General features: G+C 42.9%; 1 protein-coding gene and 1 non-coding gene across 4 annotated transcripts; one reads left to right on the forward strand and one right to left on the reverse strand.

The window, feature by feature from the left end:
- The first annotated feature begins 103 nt into the window (after positions 1-103).
- On the forward strand, positions 104-18,528 carry IDH1 (isocitrate dehydrogenase (NADP(+)) 1). 3 transcript variants are annotated; one of them, XM_060623286.3, is made up of 10 exons: positions 104-210; positions 1,333-1,398; positions 3,980-4,164; positions 6,783-7,074; positions 9,647-9,752; positions 11,273-11,450; positions 12,473-12,624; positions 14,555-14,695; positions 15,800-15,962; positions 17,578-18,528. In XM_060623286.3, the coding sequence occupies exons 3-10, from the start codon at positions 4,043-4,045 to the stop codon at positions 17,666-17,668; spliced, it is 1,245 nt and encodes a 414-aa protein (XP_060479269.3). In that variant the 5' UTR covers positions 104-210; positions 1,333-1,398; positions 3,980-4,042; the 3' UTR covers positions 17,669-18,528. The 3 variants fall into 3 exon arrangements, with proteins under 3 accessions (XP_060479269.3, XP_060479268.3, XP_060479270.3); XM_060623285.3 differs by having other exon boundaries at positions 107-261; XM_060623287.3 differs by lacking the exon at positions 104-210 and adding an exon at positions 943-1,163.
- LOC132673988 (U6 spliceosomal RNA) lies at positions 7,982-8,086 on the reverse strand. Its single transcript, XR_009608317.3, has one exon. It is a non-coding gene; the product is annotated as a U6 spliceosomal RNA (small nuclear RNA).
- Positions 18,529-19,699: the final 1,171 nt, after the last annotated feature.

The raw sequence follows: 19,699 nt of genomic DNA on the forward strand, positions 1-19,699 counted from the left end.
CGATCGGCGCGCGATGATTGGCGGTGTGGAGGGGGCGGGGCTCCGGGAGGGTGGGCTGAGGGGGCGGGCCTGGGAGGGGACAAAAGCGTGTTGGTGCCAAGGCTCCGCCCTGTCGGCCGCCTCCTGGGTTGGTGCGGAGGCGGTGTCAGAAGCCGAAACAGCTGGGGCCCAGCTGGCATTACCAGTGTAGACCCTTGTGAGCTTCAACGTGTGAGTGGCTGTGGCGCCCCCGGCTAATCTCCCGCGTACCTTCTCCTGCAGGTAACCGCAGACTTCGAGGGGCAGCTCGGGCCCCTGGCTTTTGCGGGGAGGCTCTGAGAGCCCGCCAATGGCTGGAGTGGGGAAAAAAGGAAGAAAGCTCAGATCTTGGGTCTGGAGGGAGAAATTTAGCGGCGAGCCCTGGTCGAAAGGAAGCGGGGAAAATCCAGGCTGGGAGTGGGAAAGAGACGTGGGGAGGAGGAAGGTGCTGGATCCCTGTGTATGGGAAAGAGACGTGGGGAAGAAGGTCCTAGATGCCAGAATGTGGAGAAGGCCCGCTCTTGGTCTCGGAAAGGTGAAATTGAGCGGCACAGAGTTGTTTGCAGTGACACAAAGAAGGCCGGGTTTGCATGCAGAAAGGAAAATCGAGAGGTGGGAGAATGCCTGTATGAGTGGAAGACTAAGTTTTGGGTTTAGGGAGAAGAAAACGTGCGGCAGTGGGGAGCTGCATGCAAAGAAAGGTGGAAGCCATGGACTTGGGCGTGTGCAGCGAACTCAGGTGGCTGGAACTAGCAGTGCGGTAGAGTGGAAGCGTCCTCTCGGGGGCGTGGAGGGGGTGGAGTGGAGGTGGAGGAGAGGAGGTGGAGGAGACCCCTCCGCCCCCAAGCGGATCTCCAGTTCCCCCGGCATGCTACTGGCGCCAGAGGTTTAAAGGTTCCTGCGCAGCAGAAGGAAGGGGTGGGCTTGCAGACCTGGAGAGAGGAGCGGAGCGAGCGTGGTTGCAGCCCTCTTGCACAACGGCCACAAGGACGCATGCAGGCCTAGAGCCCGCTGGTCACAGCGTCACCTAAGGACGTGCAAACCCCAAGACCAGCTAACGGACGACGAACCCGGGACGCGCCCACTGACGTGCCCTCCAGTGTGTGGGCAGGCAGAGATATTTGTGCGCTCTTAACCTTTATTTGGTAGGTGCCCGCGCACCTAAAACTGGCCTTTGTTCCACTGGGTACACTCAGCTCTGTACTTTAAACCAGATAAACTGGGCTGTCTGGCCGGTATTAAAAACAGCTAAGTCCTCCTGACAGGCGTATTTTGATCGTTAAGTTTTTCTATTCCTCTTTTGTTTTGTTTTAGGAAATTAACTGCACTCATCTGAGTCTGCAAGATTGAAGGAAGTTGGGGTGATTAGAAGTTGTAAAGGTGAGAATTAGTACTTTCTCCCCTTCTGTACTTCTTGATGTGGCAATGCTGCATTTAATTGGTCCTGGAGGTCTTGAGTAGGTGGAGGCACTGCAAGGGAATGAGTCAGGGATATTTCCAACAACAAACTGCAACTGCTTCCTTGTTTCTTTCAGCACAGCTCTTCTCTGCAAGAGACCATTTTTGGCCGAGAAATTATTGTAGTTCATGAACTCTGCTTTTTAAAAAACATGTGGCTAAAAATTTGGGGTTGATGAAAAGAAAATTAAGCTCAAGCAACTTTCTCCTTAAACTACTCTGTATTAGTCCAGGTGTATCTTGTGCAATTACACAAGTGTGTCAGGAGATGGGAATTCACCTGCTTTCAGAGTCACTAAACTGGCCTGTTGGAAAAGTCCTTCCTTCTGAAGTCAGGGTTTGGGTGGAGAGGGAGAATCTGGGGAGCAAGGGTTAGAGAAATGAATCCAGTGGGGCCTGAAGCCTACCCCCATGGAATTTAAGTCTAAAAGAAATAATATCCGACCTTGAAAGAAACAATGGTCTACAAAAAAAACTTTATCTTTTTTTTTTTTTTTAAGTTTATGTATTTATTTTGAGAGAGAGAAAGAGAGAACCCCAAGCAGGCTCCACACAGTCAGTGCAGAGCCTGATGTGGGACTGGAACTCACAAACCATGAGATCATGACCTGGGCTGAAATCAAGAGTTGGACACTTAACCTACTGAGCCACGCAGGCACCCCAAAAAGACTTTACTTTTTTAGTTAGGACGTGGTAAAATTTTAATGGATAATGTGAGGAACTCCTGAAATGTTTCAGTTATGCATTATAAGATACAGAAAAATTACTGCAGTAAATGTTTGTTTTGACTGAGAAGGAAGTAGTTTTAAAAATGCAATTACTCAGTATCAAAATTTCAAGGATGCTATATGACCTATCAATTGTATTTGCCATTAAGGAAAAATAGCCAAGTCATAACTCTTATATAATATTATGTAGGAATGTGGCCATGGAACTGTATCAAGACTAAGATAAGTTTGCTGCCTCTTGTTTTGTTTTGTTTTGTTTTAAATACAAGGACAGATGTGACAGTGGGCTCAGCATGACTGAATCATATAAAGCTCCACTGTAAATTACACTTGTAAATTACATGCTGGCAATGTGGAGCCTTCTTGGGATATTCTCTCTCTCTCTCTCTCTCTCTCTCTCTCTCTCTCTGCCCCTCCCCCACTTGTGCTTTCTTTCTCTCAAAAATAAAGAAACTTAAAAAAAAAAAAAAAAAAGGTCAAATTACTTCAGTTCAACTTTGTCAAGTGATACTGCTTATAAGCCCCTTACCTAATAGTTGCTTAAATCAGTTCTCAGGCCTCAGTCTTATTGATAACTTCAGAGGATAAAAGCAATTTTCAGTTATATTGTCCTGGGGAAAGAGTTTCCATTAGAGCCTCATGAAAGGGAACAGATACCTACCTGCAGTGGACTCAGGGCCCCTCCTCCTCTCTGGAAACACACCCAGGACACGGTTTTCCGTTAAGCCTCATAGTTTGACTTCTTCCAGAGGGTGTACCCTGTTCCTTCTGGGAATCAGATTAATTTGCATTTGCTACCCTCACATCCCAGGAAGACCTCTCTTCCTGGAAAATTTCCATTTCTCTGTCCTACCTTCTGGCAGCTTACATTTGCCCAGGAACAGTCCAGGAGTTAGGATACTGAGGAACAGGACAGGACATGCTTAGGTCCTGGGCAGCAGCCCTTCTATATACAGATTTTTCTAAATTGAGAAATCACTTCTATATTTAGTGTGACATCCCCAATATCCATTTTGTCTCTAGGAAAACATAATTCCACCAGAAATTTTTCATATTTTACTTTTAGTCTTAAACGTGGTTTATAAGAACTCATTGAATCCCTTCAATCATAGTTGTTTTATTTTGGTTGGTTTGTTTTAATGTGTATTTATTTGAGAGCAAGAGAGAGCATGAGCAGGGGAGGGGCAGAGAGAGAGAGAGAGCGAGAGAGAGAATCCCAAGCAGGTTCTGCACTGTCAACACAGAGCCCGACATGGGGCTTGATCCCACAAACTATGAGATCATGACCTGAGCCAAAATCAAGAGTCAGACGCTCTTTTGTTTTGTTTTGTTTTGTTTTGTTTTAAAATAAAACAACCTCTTAAAGGAGGGGAAATACTGGCACCTATCATTTTGCTCATTTTGAGGGTACAGTAAGATGAGAAGTTGGATAGAAGGATTCAACTAGACATGGTATTGCAGAAATAATCTCATTTTATAAGATGACCCATCAGGAGTGGTGATTACATCATTAAGGACATGTTAGAATCTGGTTCCCCCACGCTCTAATGGGACAGCCTTGAGAAAGTTCTTTTCCTTCTGTCAAAGTAAATTGGGAAAATAATTTCCAGCTTACAGGGTTGTGAGGGCTGGCTCAAAAACCACACATGAAGCACATAACAGTGCTTTTTACAGAGAACGTGCTGAATTCTAATGGTAAATATATTGTTACAGTTTCTTATGCAGTTTCGTGTTTAGGAGTCACCAAAATGTTTGAATTTGTTTTTATACTATAGTGAAATAAACGAGAAGACCTGTGTCCTCTCTTTTGTTCTTCTGAGAGTTTTCTTGAAGTCAAAATGTCTCAAAAAATCCGTGGCGGTTCTGTGGTAGAGATGCAAGGAGATGAAATGACACGAATCATTTGGGAGTTGATTAAAGAAAAACTCATTTTTCCCTACGTGGAACTGGACCTACACAGGTAAATGAATCAGTCTTCCAAGCAGCAAGCTCAGAAAGCATAATCTAAGTGATTTCAGGATATAACTAGCTGTTTCACAGAGCTAGCGCTGTATCTTAGGAATAAAACTTTTGAGGGAGGGATGCCTATGCATGAATCTTCTGTTTTAATTTTAACATATTGCTAGAAAAACTGGACTTGTCATTGTTCCACAGAAGAGAATTGTGGTGGGAACAAAGATTCTCAGCTCTTTCTAAGCCTCTTCTATTTATATAAATCCGTGGTTAAGAGTAGCACAAGGTATCAGTGGAAGGGAAAATAATAGAGGTACATTCTCTACCGAACAGTAAAGTAAATGTAGTTCACACAGTTTTGTCCTTTCTATCGCTGTTTTCCATCACTCTGCTTAACTAGTCAGTGGACCTCTCTGCCTGTTCATTCCTTGGCTCTTGCCCTTTTCACACAACTGTAGCACAGAAAGAACACTTGAAATTATCTAACACAACCCCCACCTTTCAGTAGACAATCCCTTAAACCTTTCGTGTTCTAAAGATTTGAGCCTTTGCCCTGTCTTTACCATGTTTGGAAATAGGCATGAAAGTCTCTGTGGAATTCTTTCTGCTTTGTTCCCTGTGATTTTCATAACCTTGCTCATGCTCTGTGTGCATTTGAACAAGGTAGAGACAGAATTTTTCCAACGGGGCCGTGGCTGAAGCCTGGCATGGCAAAATGTTGACCGACACAGTTCAGACGGACTACTGGCACCTCTAAGTGTGTTTGCATTGACCCGGAATTATTCATAAGACTGTATCCTGAGGACCTGTTGTTTGCTTAGGTGTAGATACTTCATTCACGTGGTGTCACTAGACACCCTTTTTAATTATTCTAAGCCTCAGGAGTTGATAAGGTCTATATTGCAACCATGCGAAGAAGCAAATACCTGCAGAGGTCCACCAAGCATACAGGAAATGAAGCATAAAAAACATCATCCAAGTGGGTTAAAGAAGCATTTTATGAGCACTCTCCTGTTTCAGGACTTGACATGGCAATAAGTGAATTTGCAGAGTTCTTGCAAATTGTATAATAGCTGCAAAGAAGCTTTAAGCCTCATTAGCCTTAGGGGCATAAGGACTTTTAAAGGACAGTCATTATGGGGTGCCTGGGTGGCTCAGTTGGTTAAGCATCCGACTTCGGCTCAGATCTAGCGATTCGTGGGTTCGAGCCCTGCATCAGGCTCTCTGCTGACAGCTCAGAGCCTGGAACCTGCTTCGAATTCTATGTCTCCCTCTCTCTCTCTGCTCCTCCCCCACTCATACTCTGTCTCTCTCCATCTCTCAAAAATGAATAAACGTTATAAAAAAGTTTTTTTGAGGACAGTCATTATGCCTAGAAGGAAAACAGTGACTAGCTGCAGAGTAAAGAATTTGGGGAGGCTCAAACAAGTTTTAAGTTGTTTCAAAATTGCTATTATTACATCATGGGTTCTTTTTGAGGGGAGTGGAGTGATTTGTTTGTTTTGTTTTCTGCAGGCTATACAGGGGTCCAGACCACTTACTCATTCTTTTCTGTTAGAAATATTAAAAGAGAAACAAAAATTCCACTATTTTGCTGGTAGATGCTGCTGATGAAAAATGGTTCCTACGAACATGAAAAGTGCTGACTGCAGTCCCTAGTTGAGTTAGGATTAGACATTTGTAAACATTCAGCATTTCCTATGCCAGAAGATAAGAGAGTCCATGGATTTGTTAGACTTCCGTGAATTACCCAAGGTCAAAGCAGTTTGGAATAATTTTTATTTGGAAATACCTTAAGATTGCTACCTTGGCGTTTACACTGTAAGTTGGGATAGCTAAGGAAAGGAAAACAAAAACTAAAAGGAACTGAAAAACAAAGTGTTAATGGTTTCACAAGTTCTGAAAGCTGAAAAACGTTTTTAAAGCCTCAGAAAACAACACGAATTGTTATGTCATGTCACCGTTTTGTCTCTCCTGTTTTTGACAAACTGTTTCATACTTTAGATAAGCCTTTGATTGTTCTCTGTGCCTGATGAACAATCAGCACTCTTTCCAGTTCTGAATAACCTGCGGCCTGGGAGTTGGTGTATATTAAGCTATAACTCTCTGAGTGAGCTGTCACATGTATAGCTCCCAGCACTTGAATACAAAAAACCCTTTAAACCCTCTGACCCCTTTATTTTTACACACAATATTTACCAAGGAAAAAATAAGGTGCTTAGGCTTCTGTTTTTATGCTAATTTTATGGAAGTCTGCTCCTGTGCTATTATTGCCTCTTTATGGTAAAGAGCACACAAAAGGCCAGAGCACAATGGTTTCTATTCAGGTGCCTTCTAGACGTCTTCCCACACCACAGGCAGGTGAGGCCCAGAGTCTTAGCCTCTCTTTGTGCTTTGTTTGGTTGACAACCATCTTCTGTGTCCAGGGTGCACTGACCCAAAAGTCGGCAGATTTGGGTGTGTTTTGAGCCATCACGTTCTGCGGGGCAGGCTCCGCGTGCCATCACCATGCATAGAATGGTGCGTGGTGGTAGAATGGTAACTAATGAGTTACCGTAGACCATAGTACCTCCATCACTCATCAGTTTGCCTGGAGAGTTATACTTCACGGTTTTTCCCTCCCAGCTATGATTTAGGCATAGAGAATCGCGATGCCACCGGTGACCAGGTCACCAAGGATGCTGCAGAAGCTATAAAGAAGTACAACGTTGGGGTCAAATGTGCTACCATCACCCCCGATGAGAAGAGGGTTGAGGAGTTCAAGTTGAAGCAAATGTGGAAGTCACCAAATGGCACCATCCGAAATATTCTGGGCGGCACTGTCTTCAGGGAAGCTATCATCTGCAAAAATATCCCCCGTCTTGTGAGCGGTTGGGTAAAACCTATCATCATAGGTCGTCATGCTTATGGGGATCAAGTAAGTCATGTTGGCATGATTTGGTTTTCCATGCTTTTTTTTTTCCTGACCTGTGGCTGCCTAGAAGTTCTGGTTTTCTGTTTTATTCTTTTGGTGTCTACTCCCTTTAAGCGAGATGCCAAATTGAGAAATGTGTATGTGTATATCTGTATATTTAGGCACATTTAGGTATACCTAAATATAGATAAACTTACAGATAGGTACCTGTGTCAACACAAGTGATTTTTTTTCAGATGGGTTTTTTTCTTCCTGTATCTGTTTTTGCACTTAAACTGTATTATATTGCCATTTTTGTGTCCTTTCCCATGGTTCAACCAGTTCAGTCGTCCTTCGCCCTGCTATGCAATAAGATCCCTTTCTGGGTTTTTCAGTTTTCGTTTTGTTTTGCTTTTTAAACAAATGTGGTTTTTTTGTTTTAATTCCAGTGCATGAGTTTTACCCTACACCAACTGAATCAGAATTCCATGGGCTTCAGGCATTTTAAAGCTCCCAGGCGATTCCAGAAGGCAGGCAGGGTTGAGAACCACCAAAGATTGTACTGAACATGACTTTATACATAAAAAGAAAACTGATGCAGTAGTTGAAAGCATTCTCTTTAAAATATTCCTTTTCCTACAGGGGGGACAAAAAAAAGTATAGTTTCTGTACTTTCACACAAGTCGGCTCATTGCCAAGTTAAACAGAAAAATTGCCAACTGAACAAACACGGTGCTGAAAGAGAGGTTTCAGTCTTTCATAAAAAGCAGCTTAATGTCTTTTTTTTTTTTAGCTTTATTTATTTATGTTGTTGTTGTTGTTGTTTTAAATTTACATCCAATTAGTTAGCATATCGTGCAACAATGATTTCAGGAGTCGATTCCTTAGTGCCCCTTACCCATTTAGCCCATTCCCCTCCAGAAACCCTCTGTAAAAATATGGAAGCTTCACGAATTTGTGCGTCATCCTCGTGCAGGGGCCAGGCTAATCTTCTCCGTATCGTTCCAATTTTAGTATACATACTGCCGAAACAGGCACAGCTTATGTCTTGAAAGAGCCTTTCAAACAAGAACCTCTAACACTGAGATCCAGAGGCTTCGACATAGCCATTCTCAAAAGCAGTGTGGCCAGGGCTGACCACTCTGTTCCTGGGGACAGAGTCACTGGGTCAGTCCTTGAGGGTCAGTTCACTCTGCTCCACCCTGTGGTTCAAACTACCCCTTCGTCCTGGCCACACCTTTCACAGGTCCCTCTGGAGACCCCGGAGAGAAAATGTAGACCGCAGCGCTACAAACTCACCAATCCTGGGAATACTGCTTTTAAGTTCTTCTGAGCGCAGTGGTGTCTTTTTCATCTCCCCCATCCCCCTCCTCCCGCCTGTCTGAATTGTTTTGGTATCAGTCACTTGGAAGAATGGTCATTCTCTATTAAAGTCCAGATTGAAAATTCTAAGCCTCAGGTTGATTCAACCCTAATCATTTAACTGTACATAAACCTCTACAAAGTATCCGTGGTGCTTTGGTGCCTCCATGTCTTCCTTTTGAGAAATGGGAATAAATGACCACCCATAGGGAAGGACTTTACATGGCAGAAACACACTCTCGGTAGAAAAGATATTTACAGCTCTTCTACCAGCTGTTGTCAGTGTTACTCTATACAAACATAAGTAAGTAGGGTTGACTGGTACCTGACTGTGAAACTATTCTAATTTAAATCATCAAAGAGGGTACAGTGCAGCAAAAGTTGACAGATGCCCAGTATGGGCTGGGCACGTGTTTCCCTAGAGTAGCTCACTCTGGTGAGCAAGATGACTGTCCTCGTAAGGTCCTTTCCTAAGGGCCACCAAAGTGTCACAGCTACTTCCGCAATCACTGCTGCTTTTGGATAAATCCTGGACTGGTGTTGGTAGTAATAACAACCATGAATTATAGTAGACTGAGTCCTGTGGGTCTAAGAATCGGATCCCAAGTCTTTAGACCCTAGATGTGTTAGATGTGTTCTCTCTACCATATCACAGTTCCTTCCTTGTAGGACCAATGTAATACTCAGATGAAATGAGATGATTGTAGTCAGTCACTTAAAGCGCCTGTCGTATAGTGAGGACAAAGCATTAGCTGTGTCTCACCACCATCAATGTTGTAGCTAGTGTGCTGTCACCCCCCCTGTGGGAAGACTTCCCTGACCTCCAGGTCATGGTCATTTCTCTCTCTCTGTCATCATGTTGCATTTCTTATCTAAGTCCCTTTTCTGCCATTTGAAAGCTCTTATGTTGCTTCTCACTTTCGTATGTCTTTGTTGGGTTATAAGCTTCCTAAGAGAAACTGCTTGATGTTATTCTCTTTTTATCAATGCTCAGAAAACTGCCCTGTACATGGTAGGCAGCCAGTAAATACTGGTTTTCAACGTACGCTAGGATTAACTTGCTTTGGGAAAGCTCTGGACCTTTTTTTCCCCATCTCTCAAATATATGAAGGTTGAGCCACACTGCCCTTTTTGCCCAGGTATCTTCCAGCTCTGTATTCTGTGATTTTTGTTTTTCTTACAATTCTTGAAATGCTATTTTATTTTCTTTATACCTTTTCCACCCCCTTCACAGTATAGAGCCACTGATTTTGTCGTTCCTGGGCCTGGAAAAGTAGAGATAACCTACACGTCAAGTGATGGATCCAAAAAAATGACATACCTGGTACATAACTTTGAAGGTAGGTCCGTAGCGAGCTCCCTCTTTTAATTTTTTACAGATCATTCAGACAATGTCATTGCTGTTCCTTAAAACTTAGTTATGTGGCTGCCAAAAATACAACCTGGAATCTACAACATTTCTATAGGACCCAAAATCTAGCATGGAGAAGTAATTGACTTCCGTGCCTTCCCACGGTGTGGAATAAAGACACAAGAGAGACTAGCCACTTAATTGGAAACGCATGTGGGCAAAGACAGGTAGATACTTGCACTTCTCTTAAAACATGGAGGGAAGGTTGGCAGGAATCTGTTGTGCATAAATTGTATGAATCAGACATTAATAATCCCATGTCACCTATCATGTAATCTGCCTGTTTGCTCTGGTAGGGTTTGTATTGAAAATGGTTGCGTTATAGATGTGCTGAATTTTCTTCTTGGTCCGAGTAGTTATCCGGTTTAAGTGAACGTTTGTCTTTTGCCTTTTCTTGCCCACCTGCTGTCTCAAAGGTTCGTTATGGCAAATGCCACCCAAAGTTTGCTGAAAGAACAGAGAAACCTCTTTATCCACTATTGAAGTTGTTGAAAGCACTCACACAAACAAAAGCTCAAAGCCTACTTAGCCTGTGTTCTTGTTGCCTCCTCTAAATAATATCATTTTAATAGAATCTAGTCCTGCAGGATTTGGCCTTGCACATTTTGAGGCTAAATTGGCCTTGGGCAGTGGCACAGATTCAAGTTCTAAATTTCCGGTAATTACAGAGTTCAACTAATAAAGAGTTGTGAAACACTAGTGGTTACATGTAACATAATTATTTCTGCCAGTGGGGTATGAATCTTCAGTGTCCTCCAGGAAATTAGGAGAATTCTCATTCAGTATTTGAAATGCAAATTTTTTTCAATGGCTGAGGATGGAGCACACACTTAGAGTTTAAAACACATGAAATTTTAAAAGTGTGAAACGCAGGGGCACCTGGATGGCTCAGTCAGTTAAGCATCTGACCCTTGATTTCGGCCCAGGTCATGATCTCACGGTTCGTGAGTTTCAGCCCTACATCAGGCTCTGCACTGTCAGTGCTTGGGATTCTCTCTCTCTCTCTCTCTCTCTCTCTCTCTCTGCCCCTCCCCTGCTCATGCTCCCTCTCTCTCTCTCTCTCTCAAAATAAATAAACTTAAAAAAATAATAAAAGTGTGAAAGACAGCCTAGATATTCACCCCCTCTTGAGTGTATTTCTGGTTCATATCAGTAGTTTTTCGTATCTTGGTATCTTCAGGATCCTATAGACCATGTTTTTCTCTCTTCTATTGCCCTTTCAAAACAAGTTAGAATGTCCTTACTGAGAGGTGACTTTGTTCCAATCACTTGCCCCAGGAACTCATGGAATATTCACGTTTGAAGCCTGGCTGGGACTTTTGGAAGCCTGGGCCCGGACACGGGAGCTGGGGATTGGGTGCTTGGGTGGTGGTAGGTGGATTTGGACTTGTTACAACTCTACCCCATTTACCCTTCTCCTTTCTCCTCTCATTGGTGTCCCCCCAACAGAAGGTGGTGGTGTTGCCATGGGGATGTACAATCAAGATAAGTCGATTGAAGATTTTGCACACAGTTCTTTCCAGATGGCTCTGTCTAAGAGTTGGCCTTTGTATCTGAGCACCAAAAACACTATTCTGAAGAAATATGATGGACGTTTTAAAGACATCTTTCAGGAAATATATGACAAGTAACTACAGTTCTTTCCTTTTTTCCTTTTTCTACAATAAGCTGGCATTTGTAGTACAGAATTTGCATCCTTATCCCTTTGATTCTGGGACAAATGGAATGAAAACCATCTCTGTCTCATAAAGTTAAGGGCAAAACTAAGATTTAACAGACATGAAACAAAAGCACTTCTGAGTTGCTTTTACAAGGTAAATGTTTTCAAATAAGGGTCCCACATTTATTTTTTTCAGAGCCAGAATTGTTTAATATTTGAATGCAGGTGCCCTGTGACTGATAGAAAGTTCTAATTTTTCGGGGCACCTGGCTGGCTCAGTTGGTGGAGCCTGCAACTCTTGAACTCGGGATTGAGTTCAATCTCCATGTTGGGTGTAGAGATTACTCAAAAATAAAATCTTTAAAAAAAAGAAAGAAAGAAAATTCTGATTTTTCAAATATATGAGTTTCTAAGTTGGGCACATTTTCACTCTTTCTGAAGCCTGTTGTGATTTAGAACTCTGCGGGGGCTATTTGAACTCAAGTCTATTTTTATAACAGCTTCAGGTTCAACAACACGGGAGCATGTGTTAACTTTTAAGATGGCACAACTCCCTTTCAGGTGCACGTGTTAAGGCCAGGGCTTGGATTTTAGGTATCTTTCTTAAGACATCTTAATTCCTCTTCTGCTACCCATCCATACCAACTCCAGGAGCTGTCCTAGTTTCCCAAGAGATACATTATTACATTCTTAAAGTAAGCTATGTCTCTAGAATCTGATCAGCAGTGTAGTGAAAACTAAAAATAATGCTGGGGACATTCTCACATCTCTGCAAAGGAGGTGAAATTGCTCTGACAGGCAGGGGACTTGGGGGATGACAGCTAGAAAATGGGCAGGATTTGAGCTTAGGTCTATCAGCTTCTCAAGTCTGTGCTGCTGCCACTAAAAAATGCTGCTTCTAGCCCCATCCCCACCCCCTTCGGAGAAGCAGGTGCTGTCCCTACCAAAACCAGTTCCTTTTTAATTCCCTTTTCTCTCTTGCTTCTTAGGCAGTACAAATCCCAATTCGAAGCCCAAAATATTTGGTATGAGCATAGGCTCATTGATGACATGGTGGCCCAAGCTATGAAATCCGAGGGGGGCTTCATCTGGGCCTGTAAGAACTATGACGGCGATGTGCAGTCGGACTCCGTGGCCCAAGGTAAGGAGCTGAGGGACCAAGTAGAGGTGGAACTCAGCCTGCATCACGTTGGTCATGCGGGATAGCTCTCTAGTTCGCAGCCCATTGTTTGTAAAATCACAAAGTGTCAGCAGTGCAGGCCATTCTATTCCATCTTCTCAGCTGACACAAGGAATTGAGCAGAGAAGCCCCCGGGCTGTTCACAGAAATTCCAAGAACCGGGGGCTCCATGCCAGAGGGAAGGGCCAGATCGGCAGAAACTCTCTCTGCCCCGATTGCTTCAGTACCAAGTTGCCCTTCAATTTCAGTTACCCATGGCAAACTCGAATCTTCCCTGATAAATGGTGTGTTAACCTTAATTATGTTTGCTTTTCCCCAGGAAGTGCTACTTTTTCTTTTCTCTTATGAAAAGTTAAGTATCTCCTACCAGTTTGAAAATCAGTAGATGAACCCAGTTAAAGAGAAGTTTGATGTCCGATAAATGACTTAGACGACTCTCTTTACTCTCCTTCTGTTTCTCCACATCCTCCTAATCCTTTGTGCTGAGTACATAGAGGAAGGAGTGGTGCTTTACGAGGCTTCCACGGTGGATAAAGGAAACTGTTCCTTGTTTTTTTGGATTTCTTGGAAAGGGACCCAAATCTCTCCACTGTTTCTAAATGTCCTTGTAGCAGCGAAGAGTGTCTCTGGAGGGATGTTGTCAAGATATTTCAAAGGACTTTGGAATAGGACTTCTGAAGTGTATTGTCCATTAATGCACTGATGAGATACCTGGAGCAGAGCCTATAGATAAATGAGACCTCAGTGCAGCTGAACAGTCAAAAGGCAGCAAGGCCGTCCTCACGTGCATTCTTTTCTAGAGTATGAACTACTTTGGACTCACACCATTTCTTGTCCCCAGTTTTGACAGTGGTACTGAGTGTCTCCTAGTATTAAAGATCGACACACTCACTATGGATATGGTTCCTGACCTTCTCCAACCAATAAACATTTGAGAGTCTACTAAAGCCTCAGACCAACACAATGATATGAAAGGAGCTACTAATCCCTTGCAGAAGTTTTAACGATACTCAAAGATGAGTTTAAAAGAAAACAAACAAGCAAACAAAACCACTGTTTATTTATGTACTGTCAAGCCAGAAAACAGAAGTAACAGCCTATGATACATTTGCATTATTAACTCTACAGAGGCTATTGGGAGGTAGCAAAAATGGAGGAAAATATTCTTTGAATTCAAAGGTAAAAAAAAATGAATAAAAGATGGAAAATCAATTTTCTGGACTTAAAAGTGGCAATGTCCTTCTCTGACAGAATAGGACTGTTCGTGGGGCTGTTACAGACAGCAAGGGCAAGAGGGATGTGCTTGGATCATCTCATCCTGTTTTCAACCTGCTGTTCTTTCCAGCCTCAGTGAATCTGAGCAGAAAGATGGCAGGACACACATCCCATTAATCTTTATTTTCCCAGAACGGCAGAGCATCTGCACATACGAATAGCAGCAATATACTGAGAGCTCTTACTCTGTGGCAGGTACTATTCTAAGGAATGTTAATATATAGTCCTTTCACATATATTCACAAATATATGTATATTCATCTAATTCTCACAACAACCCGATGAAGGAGGTGCTTTTATTCCCATTTTACAGATAAGAAAATCAAGCCCCAGTAGCGAGGAAGTCCCAGCACTAGGGTGCAGTATAAGCAGGTGGACCCTGAGCTCTCCATCATGGGGCAGGTGCTTCTGAGATAGATAAGTGAGGAAGAAATGCAGCCCCTCCAGACTCCCTGATCCTGGGGTGTGGAGCAGAGACCGTCTTTCTGAAAGGCAGAAGGATCGGTGATGACTACACATGCTTATGTTTATTTGGTTTGCTGAGACCTCTCCTCTCCGAGAGACCCAGTGTTCTTCTCACACTTGTACCCAGTACTTCACGCTCTGCCGCATACAGGTTATGGCTCCCTTGGCATGATGACCAGCGTGCTGGTTTGTCCAGACGGCAAGACAGTGGAAGCGGAGGCTGCCCATGGGACTGTAACACGTCACTACCGCATGTATCAGAAAGGACAAGAGACGTCCACCAATCCCATTGGTAAGATAGTGTTTTCTGCTACGTTGATTTCCAGCCAGCGAGTGGAGATCTCTGAAGGAAATCAGACATGTTCCTCTGGCTACCCAATGCTTTGTATATAAAGTCCTCACCAAGCATCGGGTCTGTTCTAATAAGAGCTGTTTGAATGTACTATTTTTTTTTTTAATTTATTTATTTATTTTGAGAGAGAGGCAGGGAGGTGGGGGTGGGGAAGAGAACCCTAAGCAGGATCCACACTGTCAGGACAGAGCCCGGTACGGGGCTCAATCTCACAAACCTGACCTGAGCCAAATCAAGAGCTGGGCACTTAACCGACTGAGTCACCCAGGCTCCCATGAATGTGCTTCTTGAAATATACACAATGTAGTATATGCTTTTCCGTTTTGTGGTAGAATGTACATTACAGAGAAGAATGTTGTCAGCAAGCATTTTCCTTTTCCTTTGGTACAGCGAAACGTCCCAGATGGCTAAGAATCTAAAAGCCACACAGATAGATCCTTCTAACTGGGTTTCAAGGGCGGCACTTTAAAAAGAGATTACAGTTTGGAAAGAGGAAGGGAGGCCAACATAGACAAGAGAGAGAAGAGATTGTGACCTATTCCAAATTAGTAAATCCCTTAAGCTTCAAGTGCTACAAGCACACTGTGAAAATGTGCTTTAAGGCTCTAACAAAACCCAAGACATCTCCTCTACAAAAAGGCATTTTTTAAAGTTTCTATTCAGTAAAATATTTCCAATTCTTTTTTTTTTTAATGCTTATTTTTGAGAAAGATGGGGAGACTGAGCACGAGCCGGGGAGGGCAGAGAGAGAGGGAGACACAGAATCCGAAGCAGGCTCCAAGTCTCTCAGCCCAACGCAGGCCTCAAAATCATGAACCACAAGATCATTACCTAAGCTGAGGTTGGGTGCTTAACCGACTGAGCCGCCCAGGCACCCCAAAATATTTCCAATTCTTATAAAACTTATAGCCTATGTGGATAACATCTAATGGAATCAGTCACCTAAACAAAAAGAAAAAATAATTGTTCTGTTTTTGAAAACTGTGAAACATTTGGGAATCCCTCTTGGTCTGGTCTGAGTGCTGTTTTGTTTTGCCTTTTTAGCTTCCATTTTTGCCTGGACCAGAGGATTAGCCCACAGAGCTAAGCTTGATAACAATAAAGAGCTCAGCTTCTTTGCAAAGGCTTTGGAAGAAGTCTGTATTGAGACCATTGAGGCTGGCTTCATGACCAAGGACTTGGCTGCTTGTATTAAAGGTTTGCCCAAGTAAGTATGAGATTCCCTGAGCCCCGTGGCCAAATTACCACTTATCTTTATTGGGCTCAAAAACATCAGTGCTTTTCAGAAATATACAAATTGTTATTTACTACCTAGTTCAGAGGTCAACAGAAACTATATGTAAAGTGTCTACCATAAGCATTTCAAACTTTGTGGAACATAGAGCCTTTTCAAAACTATACAGCTATTGAACTTTGCCACTGTGGAAGGAAAACAGTCACCAATGACACAGAAGCTAATGGATGTGGCAGTGTTCCAATTAAACTATGTACAAAACCAGGCTGTATCCTGGATTGAGTCCATGAGCCAAACTGCAGTTTGCTGACCTCTGATCTAGTTGACAGTTATTGGATGACAAGGTTCCGTTTTTATTTAACAAGAAAGTATAGGCGGTTGAAAGAAAGGGACCTCCAAGGCTATTGTTTTCTTCAGTTTACAGATAAGAAAAGTAACAGCACAAGAATTAGATGCCCACTGGTCATAGTCCCTTTCATAATTATCTATAACCGACAGTCAGATATTCAAGGTCTATGTATTGCCCAGGATTTTTCTGAGAACATGGTAACCCATATCCCTGCTGGATTGGCTGCTAATCAGAGAAACCTCTCCCTCAGAGTTGCTCACTATGACTCACTTCAAGAAACCCTACTAAAATTTAGCACCCATTTCATGTCCCCAGCATGCATGCTCAGAGATCTCAGTTCAGGTCAGTATACCTCAGTGATGGAGATTCACTCAGTCACTACTTCTTTCCTAAATTTCTAGCAGGAAGACAGTGTTCCAAATGTTCTTATCAGTTTGTTACCTTTGTAGCCTACTTGAAAAAAAATTTTTTTTAATCTTTATTTTTGAGAGAGGGATAGAGAAAGTGCGAGCTGGGGGAGGAACAGAGAGAGAGGGAGACACAGAATCCAAAGCAGACTCCGGCTCTGAGCTGTCAGCACAGGGCTCGAGACAGGCCTCGAACTCACGAACCGCGAGTTCATGACCTAAGCCGAAGTCAGATGCTTAACTGACTGAGCCACGCGGGCGCCCCATCTTTGTAGCCTATTCAAATAGGCACCTATCAGCATGGTTTTGTTAGCCAGTCCCTTATATATACATTGTTTTTAAGTAAGACAATGATAAAAATAAGAGCGTTAAACCTTTTTTCAGGACATGTAACAATTTGTGGGAATGTAGATAAAAGCATGGCTGTACGCTGAATAGATTTTATTCTTTTTAAGGAGGCTCATGCCTTATCCAGTAAGTGACTGCGGCCAGTGGTTTTGTTATTTTTAAGAAGAGGAATAACAAATGGGATGATTTCGGTCTCCCAAGCATTAGTCTGAACTGAACCTCTCTGATAGTTTCACCCCCAAAGACTCAGGGCAAGAGACATCCTATGAAGGTGCGTGCGGGCCTGCTGTCTATAGCCTGGGTCAGCCCCATCTGCCTTGGGCACAGTCATCAGCCATACATTTATAGCTTGTTAACATTAAATAGTTTTCTTCTAGACATAAATAAAATGTCACCTACGTAGCATTTCTAGGACTTTTCCTCTGCTTGCTCCCAGATCACAGACCAACTAATTAACCTTCTTTTCTTTTTCCTCCTTTATTAGCGTGCAGCGTTCTGACTACTTGAATACGTTTGAGTTCATGGACAAACTCGGAGAAAACTTGAATATAAAACTAGCTCAGGCCAAACTTTAAGGCCGTCCCTCACCTAAGGAGGATATGTGTTTTTTTGGTAACTAGGTCCACTGGTTTACATTTTCCTGTATAACACTCAAGGGTAAAGGTAAAATCAATTTTGTAATTTGTTTAGAAGCCAGAGTGTATCTTTTCTATAAGTTTACAGCCTTTTTCTTACACATATGGTTAGGCCACCCTCGTGAACGTGGCAGGGGACTTTTTAAAATTTTATTTTATTTTCTACTAGTAGCCTAGGAATTACTTTAATACTCATTTGTACTCATTGTCACTTTTTCTCATGTTCCCATACAAATGACCAAAATGAAGAGTGCTTGAAAGGGTAACCTCTAGTCACAGTATCGTTCCCTAAAACATATGTGAAGTAAAAATTCACTCCCTTCCCCACTCTCCGTGGCCCGGGCGCTGGGTGGTTTTGGTGTATCAGATGTCCCATTACGGGAGGTAGAGCTGTTATGTTAAACTTGCCTGTAATTTGGGACGAAGAGCATAGGTGTGACTAAAACGTGTTGGAGATGCCGCAGTCACTTTTGTAATGAGCTCTTCTTGAATGTTTGGAAAAAGCTAAATATTTTTGAGGCCACCGGAGCATTTGTAATCCAAAATAAATACTACCTGGGGGTTGTCCCCTGTGTTTGTCTCATCCTCCCAGCCTTGTGTGGCCTGAGTATTCTGCTACCCTGAGCAGCGTATTTCTTCCAAGTGCAATAATGCAAGCTGTACCTTTTTTGGACTTCTGTTGGCCTGTTTTATTTCCCTTCTATAAAATGTGATTTTTCAGAAGTTGATTATTAAACACTATTCTAGTCTGTTCTTCATCTGAACTGTTAATGTTAATTAAAATCAAGTGCTAACGACTAGTCTTGGGTTTTTATTTATCGAGTATATTTTAGGTACCAGGCACCGTGCTAAGTCCTAGGCACAGGAATTCGATCTTAAAAAGTCTCTGCCCTGAAGGAGTTTACTGTGGGGGAAATGGGTATGTGAACAGTAAGAGGTAGATCCTACAGTGAAGGGGAAAGAAGACCAAAGACAGAACAAAGGGGTAACTGGAATATTAGGGAATCAAGTCTGGGCACATGGTAAGGAGTATAGGTATGATCATGTAAGTTAATAGGAAGACAGAGAGGGACATGATCATATTTTAATTAAAAAAATAGCACAGCTTTTATGAAGAACGGATAGTAGTGGAGGAGGGAGTGGTGGCCACAATCAAGGAAGGAAGGCCAGTTGTAAGGGTATTGTAATATTTCAGGTGGGAAATGATGAGGTTCTGAACTGGGGCAATGGCACTGGGTGGAGGGAGCAGGGTCTCCAAGAAGAGGAAAGAATGGATGGGGATTGGTGGGTCCCAGGGGACGAGGGGAAGGAGGTTTCCCACCTGGAGAAAGGCTGGTCAGCATCCCAGCATTACCCATGTACTATGGGGAAGGAAACAGGCCTCCAGAGGCGCTTTGATCAGGCTTACACGATACATCAATGGCCATTTTGGCCTGGAAGCCAGGAATCCTTGTAGCAAAGCTCGGGCTCTTTCTCCTAGATCTGCCCTTTTGCAGGTTTAGATGGAGGAAGAAAGCATCACATGGAACAGAGTGATGACATTGGATTGGATGAGTCCCTCCAGCACTCACAAACATCCTGAAGTTGATCAGATGAGTGATCATGGCTGCAAACCCCGCCCCCATGTCTATCAGGATCTGTATTTGGCCATGAACCAGTTAATGTCCTAAAATAATTAGCAAATGAACAGCTGCTGACCAATACATCCAGAGGCTGATGGTTTATTTTGTAACAACATCAGGATCAGAACTGTTGACCTGGAAAATGACTGTTGGCTTTGCAGAACACTGAAGGCGGCAGGATCCAGGGACAGAAGGCAGGGGTTCCAGACTTTGAAACTCCCTAAATTGCAAGCACTGTTTCTTAAGTAGAATTTTAACTGAAAATACTTAAAAATTAATCTTCACAGTTAGAATCACAGCTCCCCTGTACTTTTCCCGGATACATACAGTCCTCCTAAGTCACTCCTGA

The sequence above is a fragment of the Panthera onca genome, chromosome C1, assembly GCF_046562875.1.
Source record: "Panthera onca isolate mPanOnc1 chromosome C1, mPanOnc1 haplotype 2, whole genome shotgun sequence".
Taxonomy (NCBI): domain Eukaryota; kingdom Metazoa; phylum Chordata; class Mammalia; order Carnivora; family Felidae; genus Panthera; species Panthera onca.

Bases quoted from the DNA above. Each gene is read 5' to 3' on its own strand.
- IDH1 (XM_060623286.3), top strand. From the start codon at position 4,043: ATGTCTCAAAAAATCCGTGGCGGTTCTGTGGTAGAGATGCAAGGAGAT. The intron at 4,165-6,782 runs GTAAATGAATCA...TTTCCCTCCCAG, and splicing joins GTGGAACTGGACCTACACAG to CTATGATTTAGGCATAGAGA. The intron at 15,963-17,577 runs GTAAGTATGAGA...CTCCTTTATTAG, and splicing joins TGTATTAAAGGTTTGCCCAA to CGTGCAGCGTTCTGACTACT.